General features: G+C 43.1%; 1 protein-coding gene across 1 annotated transcript in view; it reads right to left on the bottom strand.

Annotated features, from left to right (window-relative positions):
- Positions 1-18,547, bottom strand: part of CLCN4 (chloride voltage-gated channel 4) — a 52,144-nt gene extending 33,597 nt beyond the window's left edge. Inside the window, exons 1-4 of the mRNA XM_061629423.1 lie at positions 18,389-18,547; positions 12,306-12,457; positions 11,509-11,608; positions 5,972-6,159 (exon numbers count right to left, since the gene is read on the bottom strand). Of these exons, the coding sequence (XP_061485407.1) occupies positions 5,972-6,159; positions 11,509-11,608; positions 12,306-12,449 (432 nt within the window). The 5' untranslated portion in view covers positions 12,450-12,457; positions 18,389-18,547. The remainder of the gene's footprint in view (positions 1-5,971; positions 6,160-11,508; positions 11,609-12,305; positions 12,458-18,388) is intronic.
- Positions 18,548-20,772: the final 2,225 nt, after the last annotated feature.

The following is a 20,772-nucleotide window of genomic DNA, read 5'->3' as shown; positions in this document are numbered from 1 at the left end:
CTTGAATTCTTGATTTTAACAGAAGCAAAAGCTGAGAGTAGCCATACGCGCATCCTGGACTTCAGGAAAGCTGATTTTAATAAACTCAGAACAAGTGTAAGTACCGTTCCATAGCAAGCGACCCTAATGAAAAAAGGAGTCCAAGATGGCTGGGAGATTCTAAAAAAAGAAATTCTAAAAGCGCAATGGCAAGCAATTCCAACAAGGAAAAAAGGGGGGAAACAACAGAAGCAGGCAATGTGGCTTCACAAAAAGCTTAGAGAGGACCTGAAAACAAAAAAGGACACATACAGGAAGTGGAAAGAAGGCCAGGCCACAAAGGAAGAGTACAGGCAGGTATCACAGAATTGCAGGGATGGTGTCAGGAAGGCTAAAGCTGAGAATAAGCTGAGGTTAGCGAGGGATGCTAAAAGCAACAAAAAACTTTCTTCAGTTATGTCCATAGTAAAAGACAGAGAAAAGAAATGGTGGCACAGCTACTCAATGAGGATGGCAAAATGATAACAGATGACAAAGAAAAGGCAGAAGTCCTCAATTCCTATTTTGGCTCGGTCTTCTCCCAAAAAAGGATCTGTGACCCTCCCGGGAAACATGAAGTAGAAGGGGCAGGATTGGAGCTTGAGATTGATAGACAAATAGTCAAGGAATACCTAATCACTTTGAACGAGTTCAAATCGGCAGGGCCCGATAAACTGCATCCTACAGTATTGAAGGAACTGGCTGAAGAACTCTCAGAACTGCTGTTTATTATCTTTGTGGAATCATGGAGGACTGCTGAAGTGCCGGATGACTGGAGGAGAGCTAATGTTGTCCCTATCTTCAAAAAAGGCAAAAAGGAAGAACCGGGGAACTACAGACCAGTCAGCCTAACATCAATCCCTGGAAAAACTCTGGAGTAGATTATAAATTTTTATTTATTTATTTTATTTATTAAACTTTTATACCGCCCGACTAGCCGAAGCTCTCTGGGCGGTGAACAACAGAAATACTAAAATACACAATATAATACAATAAAAACGTATAACAATAAAACAGTCTAAAAACAATACAACAAATGAACAATCAATAGCTTAAGTTAAAATGCATTGGGAAAGAGGAAGGTTTTAACTTGGCGCCGAAAAGATAGCAGTGTCAGCGCCAAGCGTACCTCCTTGGGGAGACTGTTCCACAGTTTGGGGGCCACCACTGAGAAGGCCCTAGATCTTGTCACCACCCTCCGGGCCTCCCTATGAGTCGGAACCCGGAGGAGGGCCTTCGAAGCAGAATGCAGTGAACGGGCAGGTTCATATCGGGACAGGCGTTCCAACAGATATTGTGGTCCCATGCCATATAAGGCCTTATAGGTTAGTACCAACACTTTGAATCTGGCCCGGAAGCATATTGGCAGACAGTGCAAGCGTGCCAGAACAGGTGTTATATGATCGGACCGCTTGGTCCCTGTCAACAATCTGGCAGCTGCATTTTGCACTAGCTGCAGCTTCCGAACTGTCTTCAAAGGCAGCCCAACGTAGAGCGCATTGCAGTAGTCCAAATGCGAGGTTATCAGAGCATGTACCACCGATGTAAGGTCCTCCTTACTCAGATAGGGACGTAGCTGGGCTATCAACCGAAGCTGGTAGAACACATTCCGTGCCACTGAGGCTACTTGAGCCTCAAGTGAAAGGGAAGAGTCTAGAACGACTCCCAAGCTCCGAACCCGGTCCTTTAGGAGGAGTGTAACCCCATCCAGGATAGGGTATGTATCCACCATCCGATCAGAGAAACCGTCCACCAGCAGCATCTCAGTCTTGTCAGGATTGAGCCTCAGTTTGTTAGCTCTCATCCAGTCCATTGTCACGGCCAGGCAACAGTTCAGCACATCGACAGCCTCACCTGAGGAGGATGAAAAGGAGAAGTAGAGCTGCGTGTCATCAGCATACTGATGACAACGCACTCCAAAACTCCTGATGACCGCACCCAACGGCTTCATGTAGATGTTAAAAAGCATGGGAGACAGAACCGACCCCTGCGGAACCCCACATTCGAGAGCCCACGGAGCCGAGCAGTGTTCCCCAAGCACTACCTTCTGGAGACGACCCACCAAGTAGGAGCGGAACCACAGCCAAGCAGTACCTCCAACTCCCAACTCCGCGAGCCTCCCCAGAAGGATACCATGGTTGATGGTATTAAAAGCCGATCAGAGATCAAGGAGAATCAACAGAGTTACACTCCCTCTGTCCCTCTCCCGACATAGGTCATCATACAGGGCGACCAAGGCCGTCTCAGTGCCAAAACCAGGCCTAAAACCCGATTGAAATGGATCTAGATAATCGGTTTCATCCAAAACCGATTACAGTCAATCTGTAAGCACCTTGAAAACAATGCAGTGATTACTAGCAGCCAATATGGATTTATGAAGAACAAACCCTGCCAAACCAATCTTATCTCATTTTTTGACCAGGTAACCTCCCTTATAGACTGTGGGAATGCTCTGGACATAATATACCTCGACTTCAGCAAAGCTTTTGACAAACTGCCCTATGATATTCTGATTAGCAAGCTAGCTAAATGTGGGCTGGATGGAACAACTATCAGGTGGATCCACAGTTGTCTCCAGAATCGTACTCAAAGAGTGCTTATCAATGGTTCCTTCTCAAACTGGGAAGAAGTAACGAATGGGGTACCACAGGGCTTGGTCCTGGGCCCAGTGCTCTTCAACATTTTTATTAACGACTTGGATGAGGAGGTACAGAGCATGCTTATCAAATTTGCAGATGATACAAAATTGGGGAGCATAGCTAATACCATGGAAAACAGAAACAAATTTCAAAGGGACCTTGATAGGCTGAAGCATTGGGCTGAAAACAACAGAATGAAATTCAACAGGGATAAATGAAAAGTTCTACACTTAGGAAAAAGAAACCAAATGCACAGTTATAAGATGGGGGATACTTGGCTCAGCAATACGACATGTGAGAAGGACCTTGGAATTGTTGTTGATCACAAGCTGAATATGAGCCAACAGTGTGATGTGGCTGCAAAAAAGGCAAATGCTATAATAGGCTGCATTAACAAGTATAGTTTCCAAATCGCGTGAAGTATTAGTTACCCTCGATTCAGCACTGGTTAGGCCTCATCTTGAATACTGCGTCCAGTTCTGGTCTCCGCACTTCAAGAAGGATGCAGACAAACTGGAACAGTTTCAGAGGAGGGCAACAAGGATGATCAGGGGACTGGAAACAAAGCCCTGTGAGGAGAGGCTGAAAGAACTGGGCATGTTTAGCCTGGAAAATAGAAGACTGAGGGGAGATATGATAGCAATCTTCAAGTACATTAAAGGTTGTCACATAGAGGAGGGCCGGGATCTCTTCTCAGTCGTCCCAGAATGCAGGACACGGAATAATGGGCTCAAGCTGCAGGAAGCTAGATTTCGACTGGACATCAGGAAAAACTTCCTAACTGTTAGAGCCATACGACAATGGAATCAATTACCTAGAGAGGTAGTGGGTTCTCCGACACTGGAGCATTCAAGAGGCAGCTGGACAGCCATCTGTCGGGAATGCTTTGATTTGGATTCCTGCATTGGACTTGATGGCCTTATAGGCCCCTTTCAACTCTACTATTCTATGATTCTACAGGAGTAATATATTTTACAGCTTTTAAAAAAATATTTTATTGTTTTATGAAGTAACATAACATATAGTATCCCACCCCAACAGGAGTTTGCAATACATATCTTTAAAAGTATACATTTCATTATTTGAGCATATATTATCATGATAACCATATCCTGTTAGCTACACTTTGCAGTTGGTGATGCACGCCATGTTCAATAGTATATTCTACAAATTTCCACCAGGTGGTATTAAAGTACAGAAATAATATGTGGCAAAATAATAATGGGGTAGTTGTGTGAAATAACGTCTCTCACCCATTCACTCCACAAGAACAGATTTGATATATGAATTGGCACAAAATTGGTCTTGGACTGTCCAAGCAGTAGGCAAAACTGGGCAAACATCAGAGCAAGAGTGGGGGAACCTGTGGGCCTCCTGGCATTTCTGGACTGCAGTTCTCAGCATCCCTGACAGCTGCCCATGCTGCCCAGGGCTGATAAATAGTTAGAGTCTGATAGCATTGGGTAAGCCATAGGCTCCTCAGTTCTTCTTTAGTGTTCTATGGGCTTAATGAGTAGCATTAGGAAGAATGAAATACAGAAGGAAGAAAGGATCTGGCGGATCTCTGATTTGCTTCCATTTTCTATTACATCAAGCATCTGGTTTAGCAGTTCTTTCATACACAAAAAATAATTAAAAGGATTTTGACAGGTGTCAGAATTCATAACTGCAGTGTGATAAGGAGCTCTGAAACTGCACAAAACCTCAGGATAAAATGGTGTTGCAAAAATATTCATCTATATCCGTGTCTTCAAATTGTCAAATTCCATCATCTATGACAAGCAGAATCATCAGGCACAGATAGAGAAGAGGGTGAAAAGATTATATGTGAGACACTGCCCTCAAAGAATGGTCTACATAAAAAAAAGGTAAAGGTGTCCCTGCACCTATAGTGCGAGTCGTTTCTGACTCTTAGGGTGACGTCTTGCGACATTTACTAGGCAGACCGTATATATGGGGTGGGATTGCCAGTTCCTTCCCCGGCCTTTCTTTACCCCCCAGCATATGCCGGGTACTCATTTTACCGACCACGGATGGATGGAAGGCTGAGTGGACCTCGACCCCTTTTACCGGAGATTCAACTTCCTCCTTCCATTGGAATCGAACTCCAGCCGTGAGCAGAGCTTACCACTCTGCGCCACGGAGGGTTTCTTAGTGCTAACAACATTTCAGAAAAGCCACATAAAGATGCAAGGTTTGTGTAGAAGCAGTTAGGAAGGAAGAGTGCCAAAGCTCAGTGGAAGCACACATGCTCTGCACGTGCAGGTCCTGAGTTCAATCCTTGGAGTCTTCAGGTAGGCTGGGAAAGACTGCCAACCGAAGCCTGGAGAACTGCTGCCAGGCAGCAAAGACCCTTCCGAGCCAGATGGTTTGCATAAGGCAGCTTCCTAAGTTCCTATGATTCTGCCAACCATTAGTCATCTAAATAAATGAACAATAGGTATTCCTATAATGCTCTTGAAAAATGGAAATGGACTGCCTTCAAGTCGATCCCAACTATTGGCAACCCTATGAATAGGGTTTTCATGGTAAGCGGTATTCAGAGGGGGTTTTACTCTTGCCTTCCTCTGAGGCTGAGAGGCAGTGACTGGCCCAAGGTCACCCAGTGAGCTTCATGGCTGTGTGGGGATTCGAACCTTAGTCCAATACTCTAACCACTATGCCACACTGGCTCGCAGGTGACCTGTAATTCCATTTGCACATTATTCTCTTTGAATTCTGCAGCCTAAAGCAATAACCATTATTTTGTTAAGTCTGTAGTACTGGAGTCACAGGTCCAAATCCTCACTGAACCGTAGAAGTCGCTAAGTAATTTTGGGCCAGTACCTAACTCTCAAGGTTGTTGTGAAATTAAAATGGAGGGAGGAATCATATAAATGAGCTCCTTGGAGGAAGAACAGTATAACAATGTAATACATACATTAATTAAAACTTTAAAACTTTAATCTAAGTTGAAATACAATTATTATGTTGGTTCCAGAAGGAAGATGGTATTGTTTTATCATCTCTGTTTCTGTGTATATGTGCAAATCTTTGCACCTGCAGTAACAGTAGTAGGTGCAATGAGTGGCAATATCTTTCCCTCATATTTCAGAAAGTGTGCAGATTCCATATTATTTTGAACTAACTTGCCTTGTTTATACTCAGATAAGCCTCTAATGAGAAAGCACATTTTCTTCCTTCAGGAATCCAATAATCCGCATGCAAAACCTCTTTCAAGTTTAGTAGAACATTCTTTAATGAGAGCTATTTGTTAAAATATTAACTATGCAGGAAAGAACGGAATGAAAACTACAGTAAGGGTGTAACTATACCTCAGACTGATTAACTAGAAGTTCAGACCATTTTTGCCACTGAGGACATTTGTCCCTGTCCTCAAAAGTAGTTTCATTAGATGTCCAGCAACACTGCTCATGGCTGTACCAAAACGCTGATAAACAGACACCTTCCTTCAAATCTGTCATCCAGTCCACAGCTAAATCGATAACTCCAGCTAATGTGCCTGGTAAAGGAGAAAAAAAGATGCTAATGTACACACAATAAATATATATGTAAGAAATAAGATATATATACATTTGAATTAGAGAAAGGGATGCATTTTCATAAACAGCAAAGGCTGGTGGCTATGATGTTAGTAGGGCAGTGAATCTGTTCCAGGTTTTAGTATGAACTTTCAATGAGCTGTCCAATGTGCTGAACCTATTTTGGGTAAAGGTTTCAGCACATTGGACAGCTCCTTGAAAGTTCGGACTAAAACTCAAAGCAGATTCACTGTCCCACTGATATCAGATATTGCTGCTCTGTGTTTCTTCTGGGAGGAAGGGTGGGATATAAATTAAATAAATTAATGGCACCACCAGGCTCCACTGCTCATAGAGATGACCAATAAATATGGGTCAATCCATGGCATTCGAAGTCAGATCTATGTTGAGTCACCCTATGGTGACCAAAATAAGAGTTTTTCCTGCTTTCTGACAGCATCTTTAATTTATGACTCCCTATCCACAAAATTATCTCATAGCTGCAGGGCTGTTTCAAGAGCATGTGTCCTTAGAATGCACATTAGGGGGTTAAGAGAGATCTGGGAAAATAAAAGATAAAGGAAAGTTCTCTTTTACCTTCCTGCATGATTAAATGTGCAATGTTTCTTTTTTAAATACCATCTGCTTTTCTTGGCTCGCCACTGAGAATTTCTAAACAACAGGCTCCTAAACACACACAAGCAAGCTTATTTGTCCAGACAGAATATGTTTGCAGCACAAGTAAATATATTCTTGTCTAGACTGCTCCATGTGCCAATAAAATCAAAGAGGTCAAAACTAGTGGTAGGGCAACTGTGCAGATCTCATTCCAGAATCAGGCCACCAGATGAGCAAGCAAGTACCTTGTGTGCTTATTAGTCTCTGTACACTGATCTTAAAATAGGAAATTGTTTTTAAAAATACATTTGGGGAACATTTATAATTTACTTACATTGCACAGATAAGTATAATCTACTTATACTGTGCAACTAGAATGTATAAAGTTCTTGGCTGAATTTTGTTTAATAGTAATATTGCCATTTTTTAATCTTCACACATCTGAGCTGACAGATGTTATTTTTCAAATTACATAGCACAACACTGACATCCAGTGGTAGCTAAAGGAATATGCTTAATGCTTGGACAGCGAAACAAAAAGTATACAAACCAATCAAAAATCACAAAGCAGTGAGTGTTTGACCAAGTGACTTGTCAAATACATTCTCCAACATTTGAGTTCAATTCATAGGTGAACACAGAGAGCTCCAAGAGCGCACAGGCTTTCCTGTTCATTATAACACTGGAGCCAGTTTGAGGTAAGCACTCTTAGATCTGCCCTAGATACTTGTAGTAAATGGGGGACTTTTTCCTTATACTAATATTCTTTAAACCTTCCTGCATCACAGCAAACTATTTTAATTCAGGAAACTTTCTGTATGCTTCCCTTTAAATTTTTTTCAGTCATCCTAATACTATGAAAATATATAGCCTTTTAACTGATAGTAAGTCAAAGCACCAGCTAGATCAATACAAATATAGCTATGTAACAATTTATTCAGTTTTGCAGCAAGAATAGAGATAAATATTATATAGCCATTGTTTAAAAGCAATGCTTAGTAACTCTGTACGGAGTTGCTGATGATGGATCCTTATTCTGTTTTGCAATTACAAGTATTTTTGCTTCATTCCATGAATCCAGAAATTTCACAGAACTTAGAAAATTAATTGCTAATCTTAATAGAGTTGTCAGCATACTTGCAGATATCTTATAGGAAATAAGCCATAAAGCCATTAATTAATTCTTTTCATACTTCTAATACCTCTTCCACCTTTATAGTTTCACCTAAAGTGTTCCAATCAATTAGCCTGGTGATTGTTAAATTCTTTTAAAAAATATTGTTTGGTCTACATACATTTACTTTGCCAGTATTATATATTGTATGTGTGTGTATCTATATTTCCTGTGAGAATTACTGAGGGGGGGTGGATAGAGTGTTGGTCTGGAGAGGCCATGAGAAAAGCCCTTCTGGATGAGACCAAAGACCCATCTAGTCCAGCAACCTATTCTCACAGTGGCAAACCTATGGGAAGCCTGCAAGTAGGACATGAGTGCAACAGTGCTTTCCCCACTTGTGTTCTCTAGCAACTGATATTGCAGAGCATACCATCTCTGATGCTGGAGGTAGCACACAGCCATCATGATTAGTAACCACTGAATTCCTCCATGAATTTGTGTAATCCCCTTTTAAAGCCCATCCAAGTTGGTGGACATCACAACATCTTTTGGGAGTGAATTCCATAGTTCTATGCAGTGTGTGAAGTCCTTTTTTTTGTCTGTCCTGAACCTTCCAACATTCATTGGATGGCCCTGGGTTTTACTATTATGAGGAAGGGAGAAAAACATATCTCTACCTACACTCTCCACAACATGCATAATTTTATACACCTCTATCGGGCATGATACACTTTTTTTCTAATTAAAAAGCCCCAAATGTGCACTTTTCTGAACCTTTTCCAGCTCTACATTATCCTTTTTGAGATTTGAAAACATCCCTTTGTTAAGAAATGTCCCTGCATGTGGTAAAATCCCCCATATGTACTATGGAAAATTTTCTAACATTCGCCCTGCCATGTAAACTTTCCACATGTAGAGAAATTTTGAGATGGAGATTTTTTAAAAAACAAAACAATATGTTATTTAAATACATATATGAGGTAGTGCATGTAGATAGTCCCAAGGTGGCATAGTTGTGTAGTGGGCCTTGCCTTTGAAATTGCTTTCAGTTAGTTTTGAAGGTACTGTCACACAGTTTGTCTTAGGAAGTAGTTGTAAACAAAAAGGCCCCCTTTCTCAAAAATCAAAGGATTTTGAGTTATTTTTAAAAATTACATGAAAGGAGTAGAAACAATGTTAAAAATTATCTGAGTAACATCTGGGATCAATTAAAAACAACAACAGAATATATGGTATGTGGTATAACAGCAAAACTTGCAGATAAAAGCACAAAATGAGTTTACATCAGACTGTGTTTCTCAAGTAAATTTTAATTTACTAGAACCACACAAACAAAAGTTAGGATCAAAGCTATGATACGAACAAACATCCGGGATTTAATTGTGATCACACTTATGAGAAAGTAAATCCCATTGAACTTGTTGGGGTAACTTTCAAATTCCCATACCTAGCACAGGGTTGGTGACCCAAACTGTAAGAAAGGAATCTTTGGGCTATAGACAGTGGGAATTTTCAAAGGTGGCTGTTCCAGCTTAGTCCTGGTGTATGAAAGCAGGTCTCTGAATTGGCTGATGTGTCCAGATTTGATATTGTGTTAGATTAAGTAAAAGACAAAAACTACATTGGAAATGAACACATTTTCCTGGAAACTGAGCAAGTTGTTAAAAAAAATCCATGTCTTCCTTTGGAACTGGAATCTAAGTAATCTAATTCTTTGCTATTTAAAAAAACCAAAATCATAAAGATTATGTGTATAATGCATTCTGTGAGCTACAGAACACATGGTTTGATCCCACATTTCCAGTGATACAGCTTCCCTTTATAAATGTGTATTTTTGTAGCACTAATTTAATCAAGGCCAAGAAATGAACACATTAGCGTCCAAGAAAGAATAGCTTATTATAGCATTTCCATTTAAAGGAATATTTTCACAGAAAAAGTATACTACTGGTTAACAACATCTTTTTTCTAGGTCAATGCTGAGCATGAGATTTTATTCACATATCCCAAAGCACGAAGCATAGCTACATCTTCTGTCAGGCATATTGAAATATTAGGGATCACACAGCCAGGTATGTTTTCCTGGTGGGATACTCCGGGATGAAGCCCCATTACTTTTTTTGCAGATCCCCTGCCAGCCCCTTCCTGGAGTCCCTCTGTCTGATTCTACAGCCAATCAAGCCACAGCTATTCCCCAATGCCCGAGTTTATGCTTGTATTTAAAAGCTACACCATTTCTTCTTGCCTTAGGAGAGCTGGAGAATCCAGCAAAGTCAGGAGTCACTATAGTTAAACAGCAGTTATTATAATCTCCTTGCATGCTATTTGGCTCCCACCATCAACTGTGGTGTGGAGGAAGAGAGGGAAGTTTACTGACAAGCCTGAATTGAGAGGATGTTTGTATCAGAATCTTACTAAAATGAAGGGCTTTCAAACAGTCCCATGCAGACCCATAGTAGCCACCACTGACAGTGGCCACATGGGGAGGAAGGGAAGATGGGGCTAAGAGTGAGGCAAAGCAGTGTTTTCTCACAGAGAAGGGAGAAGAAGGAAGGAAGGAAGGAAGGCTGAAAGAAGGAAGCCTGCTTGTAAAATACAAGGTGCATTGCTTATAAAGCATTTTTTTCTCCCTCAATGGTGTTTTTTGCAGATTGTCTGGGAGAAAGTGGAGGGTGGGAGGAGAGAGAAGAAGAATGGGGATATTTTACAGAAATCACTTCACGAGGCAGAACTCCTCACAGCTGATCTACAAAAAGGTTTCTTCCCCTTGTAAAATACAGGCAGCCTCATTCTTCTTAGCCCCTTGCTCTTTCTGTCTTCCTCCACCCTCTGTGAGTCTCTCTCCCCCCACACACACTTTCCCGCAGACAATCTGCAAAAAGCACAATCGAGGGGAAAAGAACTGCTTGATAAGCAATTCCCCATGTATTTTAACAGGCAGCCTTCCTTCTCCCGTTCTTCAGCCTTCCTTTGCCCCTTCTTTGTGAGGAAATGCCACTTCACCTCACTCTTCATCCATTCTTGTTAACCCTCTTTCTCTCTCCCCATGCACCCTCCTTTTGGCTGCTGTGAGTCTGTGCAAGGAGAAAGAAACACTTGTCAAGCAATGCCCCTGGTATTTTACAGGCATCGTGTGTGAGAGAAGTCCTCTCAGCGGATATGCAAAACCTGCTTTTTGCAGATCAGCGTGAGAAGGACCTTTCTCACCGGCAGCAATGCCTGTAAAATACCAGCTTCTTTGTCCCCACCCCCCCATGGGAGGGGAGAAACAACCACTTTGCTAGCTGTATGGTTGGTGCTTTGGGAAGCATGGAGCACAAGGCTAGCAACTCCCCATTTGCAGTGATTTCCAAGCACCTGATTACCAGAAGGATGTTGTGGCTTGGGAACCCCCTGCAAGGGGTTTTGATAAGTGGGTTGGATAAGTCACCTGTTGAAATTGGCATGTGAGGCTACTCCTGGTGACTCATGAAGGGACCCTGGACTTCTAAATTGGCCACTACACACAGCTAAACTCAAGTTATGCAGATGCCCTCAGAGGCAAGCTGAGAATGTCTACACTGGTCAACGTAACATAACACTTTCTTGAGCATACCTGCCAGCAATCCTATAAGAAGCATCACAACCCATCCTGACCAGGCATCCAGTAAACTTTTGATGAACTCCCATATTGACTCCTTGCTTTTGTTTGTAATCTGGAAGAAAAAATAGCGTTCAGTTGAAACATATGCCATTTTTGTATGGGACAGTTCCATATACCTCATTATGTATGACTTGATCAAGAAATATTTGCATTTGCTTACAATGGCCTGTGTGCCTATGCAGGATTTGCAACGAAAACAGATAAAAGCAGAGTTTCAGTTCACCAGAGCTCAGACATATCAGTGACATAAATGATGACCCAAGATGCCTTAATGAAATTTAAACACTGATATTTAATATTCTCGCTTACTAGAAGGCAAAATATGCTAATTTCCTTCCAGGTTTTTCCTCTTAAAAGACAATCACATAATGCAGGACAAGCTATTTTGAAATCATAATGTAAGCATTGGAAAGATGGGGATAGTCAATGCAGTGCTTCCAGATGTTGTTGGACTCCAACTCCCATCAGTCCCAGCCAGCATGACCAATAGTTAGGAATGATGGAAGTTGTAGGCCAGCACCCTCTGGAGAGCACCATGTTGACTATCTCTGGAGTAGTTTAAAGATTCATATTCTGCTAGAAGTGGATTTTGAAATATGTCTAGTATTGCATGGCCAGTTCCTTCAACCATTTTCTCAAAGTTTTACTGAAAACATTTGAAGATCATATCTATGAATTGGGGGGGATTAATAATCTACCACTTTAACTAGTTAAGTGCTCCTGGTTTTTGAAATATAATTTTCTCTTACCTTCCTGTGTCTATCTGTGTCACGTGATTTTTCTCTCAACCAGTCAATGGTATGAAAGTCTTCATATGTACCAACATCAGGGAAAGGTTCATCCAAAAAATCCATTAAATTCCCAGCACCATTCATATTTCCTGCATTAACCATATTAGTATCTGTAAGGAAAACAAAGGAACAGGTTCCATGGTTGGAAATGCAGAAATTCATTCCTCACATGCCTCCTTCTATTAGTTCTATCTCCTCCACAAAGCAAGCAGACAACATGATAGAATCAGAGCACAGAAGTGGCAGATACTTGAAAAATAACTGAAATGTCTTTTCATTGAGTTTTTGTGACTCCTGGCAACTACCAAGCCAACAATCCCAAAAGGGAATCCAGTATGTGGGACATTTGTGTTTTTCCACTGAGATACAATTGGTTCGATTCCAGCTTATTATCCCGAGCACAATTTGAAACTCCACCTCAATAATCTCCACTATACAATTAATTTTAGTTTGTTAAAGACATAATGAAAGAACTTTGGTTGGTACTGAGCAATACACATAGCCACACACAAAACAAACATAAAATGAATGTAGTATAGATCCAAAGAATCATACAACTAGTTCTACAAGATTTGGAATTGTGTTTCTGTTTAATAGAAGTTTCCTATGCCACATGCAACAACTGAGGCGATTTACACATTACTACAAAAAAAACCAAACACCTGGGCACACCCACCACTTGCCCCCTTGTCCCTTGCCCATCCTGGCTGCTGAGATCTAGCCATAGGGGACTGACTGGGTGGGTCCAGGGAGTGATTAATGCTTCACTGCAGGAGGGGAAGGTACCATCTGCCTTGAAGGAGGCGGTGGTGTGTCCTCTCCTTAAGAGGACCTCCCTGGACCTAGAAGTGTTAAACAGCTATTGCCCAATGACATCTGTTGGGAGCAAGATAGGGGGAATGTGACCCTGCTCGTTCTCCTTGATCTCTCAGTGGTTTTTCATACTGTTGACCATGGTATCCTTCTGGAATGTCTTAAGGACGTAAAGGCTGGGGGCACTTTGCTTCAGTGGGTCTGCTCATACCTCCAGAACCACTTCCAAAATGTAGTTGTGGGAGATTACTGTTCAGCACCAATTATCCTGTATTCCACAGGGTTCCATCTTGTTCCCCATGCTATTTAACATATATGAAGCCACTGGGAGCTGTCATCAGGAGATTTGGAGTGAGGTGGCAACCATATGCAGATGACACCCAGCTCTACCTCTCTATTCCTTCTGAATCAGGAGAGGCAGCTGAGGTGTTGAACCAGTGCTTGGAGGCAGTGATGGACTGGATGTGGGTCAATACAGTGAGGCTGAATCCTGAAAAGACAGAAATGTTATGTGTCTGGAGTTCTCGTGTCCAGGAGGTAGGAAGATGGCCTGTTCTGGATGGGGTTGTTCTTTTCTTGTAAGAGCAGGTCCACAGCCTGGGGGTACTCCTTGATCCAGCACTGTTACTGAGGTTCAGGTGGCCTCAGGGGCTAGGAGTGCCTTTTTCCAGCTCTGGCTGGTTTGCCAGCTTTGCCCCCTTTTGGACAGAGAAGACTTGGCCATAGTGCACCATGTTCTGGTAACTTCCAGACTGGATTATTGCAATGCACTCTATGTGGGGCTGCCCTTAAAGACGACTCAGAAATTTCAACTGGACCAAACTGCAGTAGCCAGATTACTGGTGCAGGTTCCTTTTAGAACCCATAAAACCCGTTTCAAAACAGTTGCATTGGTTGCCAGTTCGTTTCCAGGCCCAGTTCAAGGTGCTCACATTAGTGTTTAAAGCCCTGAACAACTTAGGCCTCAAATATCTGAAAGACTGCCTCCTTCCCTACAGACCCTCTCGGGTGTTGAGATCAGCAGAGGGGGCCTTTTGGTAGTTTCGCCACCCTCGGAAGCTTGAGGGGCTGGCCCGGGAGAGGGCATTCTCTGTGGCAGTCCCTAAGTTGTAGAACTTCCTCCCCACCAACGTTCATCTGGTAACTTCGCTGTACAGTTTTAGGCAAATGCTAAAGATGCACCTCTGTACCCTGGCCTTTGACACCTGAGATGTATATTTTTAGGACCCAGCCTATTTTCTGTGATGTTGTTTAGGTTGTTTTTAACTATTCTACTTATGCATTTTACAATCATTATGACCAGTCCTGTGACCTCTGGTTGAAGGACAGATAATAACAACAACAACAACAACAATAATTCCTTTAAATCCTAGCCTTTGCTTTCAACCAATATTTTCTTGATATACGAATCTGCCCTTTGAAGAGATCATAGATTCCAGAATAAGTTCCAATTATGTATCAGTTACTCCCACAAATAACTCTTCAATCATTGTACTCACATGGGAACATAAGAAGAGCCTGCTGGATCAGGCCAGTGGCCCATCTAGTCCAGCATCCTGTTCTCTCAGTGGCCAACCAGGTGCCTGGGGGAAGCCCGCAAGCAGGACCCGAGTGCAAGAACACTCTCCCCTCCTGAGGCTTCTGGCAACTGGTTTTCAGAAGCATGCTGCCTCTGACTAGGGTGGCACAGCACAGCCATCATGGCTAGTAGCCATTGATAGCCCTGTCCTCCATGAATTTGTCTAATCTTCTTTTAAAGCCATCCAAGTTGGTGGCCATTACTGCATCTTGTGGGAGCAAATTCCATAGTTTAACTATGCGCTGAGTAAAGAAGTACTTCCTTTTGTCTGTCCTGAATCTTCCAACATTCAGCTTCTTTGAATGTCCACGAGTTCTAGTATTATGAGAGAGGGAGAAAAACTTTTCTCTATCCACTTTCTCAATGCCATGCATAATTTTATACACTTCTATCATGTCTCCTCTGACCCGCCTTTTCTCTAAACTAAAAAGCCCCAAATGCTGCAACCTTTCCTCATAAGGGAGTCGCTCCATCCTCTTGATCATTCTGGTTGCCCTCCTCTGAACCTTCTCCAACTCTATAATACCCTTTTTGAGATGAGGCAACCAGAATTGTACACAGTGTTCCAAATGTGGCCGCACCATAGATTTATACAACGGCATTATGGTATCGGCTGTTTTATTTTCAATACCTTTCCTAATTAGCCCTAGCATGGAATTTACCTTTTTCACAGCTGCCGCACACTGGGTCGACATTTTCATCATGCTGTCCACTACAACCCCAAGGTCTCTCTCCTGGTCGGTCACCGCCAGTTCAGACCCCATGAGCGTATATGTGAAATTAAGATTTTTTGCTCCAATAGGCATAATTTTACACTTGTTTATACTGAATTGCATTTGCCATTTTCCTGCCCATTCACTCAGGTTGGAGAGGTCTTTTTGGAGCTCTTCGCAATCCCATGTATTTCAAACAAACTCAGTTTGACCATAAGCAGACTTTGAATGCTGTCGATTCACATCATTGCAATGTCAGCATGAAGGTTCAAAAACTGTTTCCCTCCTATGTTCTCAGGTAGTATTTTTTGCCATGTCAGAATTCATGCACAGCTGAAATGAAAGACTTCAAAAGCAGTTTGTGTTGCCATTCCTGCTGAATTTTAGCACAAAAAAGCCTGTCAGAATAAAAAAGATTCTTTATATCTAAAAGTTTGTAAAACTAAAATCAGAATATTTATAGCACATAAAGTATATACATTCTATCAGATTCAGGCACTGGCAGCATCCAAATGGTTACATGTGTCAAGAGTTGGTTGGCATGGTTGGGCTCCTGCTGCAGGCACATGTCCCAGCAGAGAGTCCACTGATAAGAGTTCCCTGGGCCTGCTCCTCCTCTTCACCACTGCAACCTGCTTGCTTACCTGCCTTTTGTTCTGGCCCAGAGGGCTGGTAAGAAGGAGTAACAACTGGGGTGGGAAGAAAGATAAGTAGCTACCAGTGCTTGCTTACTCATTGGCTCTGTCTGGCAAGCAAGCAGGTAGTCGCAATAATAAAGCTGAGGAGCTGGCAGCAATGGCAGTGAGAAGATAAACACAATGAGGAAGGAGCACCCAGTGATGGTGGCTTGACCAAGGCTCTCCCAAAACCTGGATCTGGAGCAGTCCTGTGTCAGTGATCAAGAATGCTTTATTTCATTTTGTTTATTTTCAAAATATATACCCCACTTTTCTAAACACATGTAAAAACCATTGTAGTATATCATTCTGTCTGAATTACCATGCACTAGTGCAAGAAATGACTGACTTTTTAACAAATTCTCATTGGTTCCCCTGATATTTAATTATACTACCATGACCTTGGGGCTTTGACCAAATAACATAGCTGAGTCTGCTTTAGAATTGGGTGGCTAGACTACTTGCATATTGTACTGCAGTGCAGGACAGTGAAAACTGCTCAGAACTGCATTCAGAAATGCCATTTGGCTGGGCACTGCATGCCAAATGATAATGCCACAACGGAAGGAAGCATATTGCAATTGCCATGGAGCACGATCACCCTGGACATTCCACTGTGTAGCAATGCAGGATGAATTATGTCTTCTTTCACCTATTTCTCTTTGAAGTATTTGTCCTGTTCTCTGTCTTGTTTTTTTTGAGGCTTGCCAGACTGCAGGTTTGCTTTCTTTCAGGACAGAAGTTTGTTTAATCAGCAGCAAAGCAAGTCTCCTGGGCAAGATGGTCAACCCCACCATTTTGAACAGCTATCATACTATCGCTGTAGGACTGGCCATTGCCATCATTCATAAAAACATGAAACCTGAACAAACCTTAAGAATATAAAAATGAATGTTTTGAACATGCTCATTACAGATTGGCCCAATATATGGAATAAATAGACTGGTTTAAATGTCTCTTGTGACAACAGGCAAACTTTGAAAATAATTTTACACATCTCTCCTCAATAATACAAAGGGGGGGAGAAATAACCCTCATAATACCTAATTATGTCATACAGTAGCTAAAAATCTATTGTTAAGATTGTTGTTTTTTATTGACAACGGTTTCAACAACTGATCACACCCAGGCTTGGCAGCAGCTTCAGGGTTGCTAGACTGGACTCCTTGAGCTAGTTTATCTCCATTGTTTTTCAAAACTAAGGTACCTGTTCATCAGTCTTTACCTGATAATAATTTGGTTGAAAGAAAGAATGATGTCTTTTAGGAATTGTGTTACAGCAGCCTTTCCCAACTTGGTGCCCTGCAGATGTTTTAGACTACTGCTCCTAGTAGCCCCAGCCACTATGGCTGTGCTGGCTGCAGCTGATGGTGCTGTTGTAACCTAAAACATCTGGAGGGCACCAGCCTACAAAAAGCTGTGCTAGAGCCTTGAAGAAATCCTGTATATCCAGTCTGGCTGGAGTTCAGCTGAGCTAGTAGTGACCTGAAAAATTGATGAGGCTTCCATGGCTATCATCTTGAAGCTTCCTGCAACACTGACTGCCTAGGAACTGAAAACGATACAGTAGGGCCCCACTCATATGGCAGTTTAGGGACCAGACCCCCGCCAAAAAGCGAAAAACGCCGAATAGCGGAACATAGCATGGTGGGGAGCCAAAAAGGCCTTAACAAATTGGTCGCGCAGGCTCTGAACATGTTGACAGCCTCCCCCCGCCCCCCCCCGTTGACCGGAGCGGCAGCCGCAAACTCCGGAGAGACCGCTTGTACCACAGTGGTGAGTCCCGAGATGGGAGAGCCAGATCAAAGCCTGCCCCCCCCCGTTGACCGGAGCCGCAGCAGCGAGCTCCGGTATGATATTTCGGGTAGCTGCTGCGAGCTCCAGGGGTCCGCTGTAGCAGGTGCCGCCGATCCAACCCTCGACCAGGAGAAGGGAAAGAAGCCGCTGATCAAAGCCTCCACACACACACACACACATACACACAGTTGACCGGAGCTGCAGCCGCGAACTCCGGAGTGATGCTAAAAGCAGCCGCTGCGAGCTGCAGGTGGGCCGCTGTAGCAGGCGCCGCCAATCCACCCAAGAGGGACAGAAGCCGCCGGTGCGAGCTGCAGGCAGGCGCAGCAACAAGCAGGCCGCGCTAGAGTGAACTCCCGCTGTAGCAGCCTCCGCTGTCCCCCCAAAAACAGAACAGGGCTTGGTAGGTGGAAATGGGGAGGTGGGGGGAACCAAGTAAGCAACTACTGTACTCCAAACTACCTTAAGTAGGCGAGGGAGCCTGGCGGATCGCAGGGAGGGAACTGCCCACCCACTCGCTGGCCTGCCCACGCCCGCTTGCTCCCTTGGTCCGGACACACGCTGGGCCCCTCTTCCCCCAACCCTGAAGAAAACCGCCGTATCAGCAAAAAGCCGAGAAACGGAACGCCGAGCTGTACACAGCCACGACACATGGTCAGGCACTAGCTGTAATACACACCCAAGTTTCCCAGATCACATATGCAGTCACATTTCAAACACCCTTGGGCAGGAAAGCACGAGTAGAAATTTTGCTTGAGCAATAATCTTGGCATATATCTGTGACACTATTAAGCATTCAAATGCACTGTATCATGCCAAGCAATTAATGTGGAGGAGAATTCACCATGTTAATCCCTGCATCAAAAGGTTGTTTTACTGATAGAGGAGTTGCCGTGGTTTCAATCCCCAGCATCTCCAGATAGGGCTGAGGGAGATCCCCTGTCTGAAACCTTGGAGAGCTGCTGCCAGTCAGTGTAGAGACAGTACTGAACAAGATGGGCTCAATGGCTTGAGTTGGTATAAGACAGCTTCCTTTGGTATCAAACAGGTGGCTTGGCAAATTCATTAATTCAGGTCCAAAGGGAATTGATTAACTCACTAAAACAACAAATTAAAACTTTATATAGATGAATGAATATATTAAACTCCACGCACTGTTAACCTCTACGCTTGATGACTGTAATGCACTCTATGTGGGGCTGCCCTTGAGGATGGTCTGGAAGCTGCAGCTGGTGCAAAATGCGGCGGCGAGACTGCTCACTGGGGCAGGGTATCGCCAACATGTCACCCCACTGCTGAAAGAATGGCACGGGCTGTCCATTTGCTACTGGGCCAAATTCAAAGTTCTAGTCTTGGTGCACAAAGCCCTATACAGTTTGAAACCAGGATACCTGAAAGACCGTCTTGTCCCTTATATACCCAGTCGATCACTGCGCTCTGCAGGTGAGGGCCTCCTGCAGATACCATCTGATCAGGAGGTCCATTCTGCACAACATAGGAAATGGACTTTTAGTGTGGCGGCACCTACCCTGTGGAATTCCCTCTCCTTAAATATTAGGAAGGTGCCATCTCTGTTATTTATTTATTTATTTATTTATTTCCATTTCTATACCACCCTTAGCCTATGGCTCTCTGGGCGGTTCACAGCAAGGAATAAAATACAATACAGTAAAATAAAAATCAGGTAAAATCACTAAAAACATACAGCTTGAGCATGTAACACTTGGTATAAAATTAACTTAATAATAAACATTAGACATTAAAATGCCTGGGAGAATAAAAAGGTTTTAACCTGGCGCCGAAAAGATAGAAGAGTAGGCGCCAGGAGCACCTCATCGGAGAGACTGTTCCATAATTCGGGGGCCACCACTGAAAAGGCCCTGGATCTAGTAACAGTCCTCCGAGCTTCCCTATGGGACGGGACTCGGAGGAGGGCCTTAGATGTTGAACGTAGTGAGCGGGTAGGTTCATAGCGGGAGAGGCGTTCCGCAGTAATGAGGTCTTTTCGGTCTTTTCGGCACCTGTTAAAGACCTTCCTCTTTCAACAAGCCTTTTTAGTTGAGACCTTATCCCAGTCTGCTTCTGTGTTGGAATTGCTTTTTAATATGTTTTTAATTTTTTTTAAAAAAAAACCCACAATATTTAACTTTTTTAAAGATATCTTGAAAGCTTTTAAAAAAAATGTTTTTAAAGATGTTTTGTTTTTATGTATTTTAAAGTCTGTTTTGATGATGTTTTAATGTGTTTTTAGTGCTTTTGTTTGCCACCCTGGGCTCCTGCTGGGAGGAAGGGTGGGATATAAATCAAATATAATAAAAAAACCCTTATCCACGATTTGATTGTGGAGAAGGGTGCCAACCTTGTGTGTATTACCGAAACCTGGGTGGGTGAGCAGGGAAGAGTTGCTCTTTCCCAGCTTTGCCCACCTGGGTATTCGGTGCAGCACTGTGGTAGATCTGAGGGCCAGGGAGGCGGGGTTGCTGTGGTCTATCGGAGTTCTTTCTCTCTCACTAAGCACCCTGTCCAGACGGCGACTGGTTTGGAGTGTCTTCATCTTGTGCTGGGCCAAGGAGACAGATTGGGAATACTATTGGTGTACCACCCACCTTGCTGCCCAGTGGCTTCCCTAGCTGAGCTGACGGAGATAGTCTCGGAGGTATTGCTGAGATCCCCCAGACTTGTGGTACTGGGGGATGTCAACATTCATGCCGAGGCTGTCTTGTTCGGGGCAGCTCAGGACTTCATGGCCTCCATGACAACCATGGGGCTGTCTCAAGTTGCTACTGGCCCGACGCATGTATCAGGACATACTCTTGATTTGATCTTCGCCACTGGTCATGGAGATG

Source organism: Rhineura floridana, chromosome 5 (genome assembly GCF_030035675.1).
Source record: "Rhineura floridana isolate rRhiFlo1 chromosome 5, rRhiFlo1.hap2, whole genome shotgun sequence".
Taxonomy (NCBI): domain Eukaryota; kingdom Metazoa; phylum Chordata; class Lepidosauria; order Squamata; family Rhineuridae; genus Rhineura; species Rhineura floridana.
This window is presented reverse-complemented; position numbering and strand designations above follow the sequence as displayed.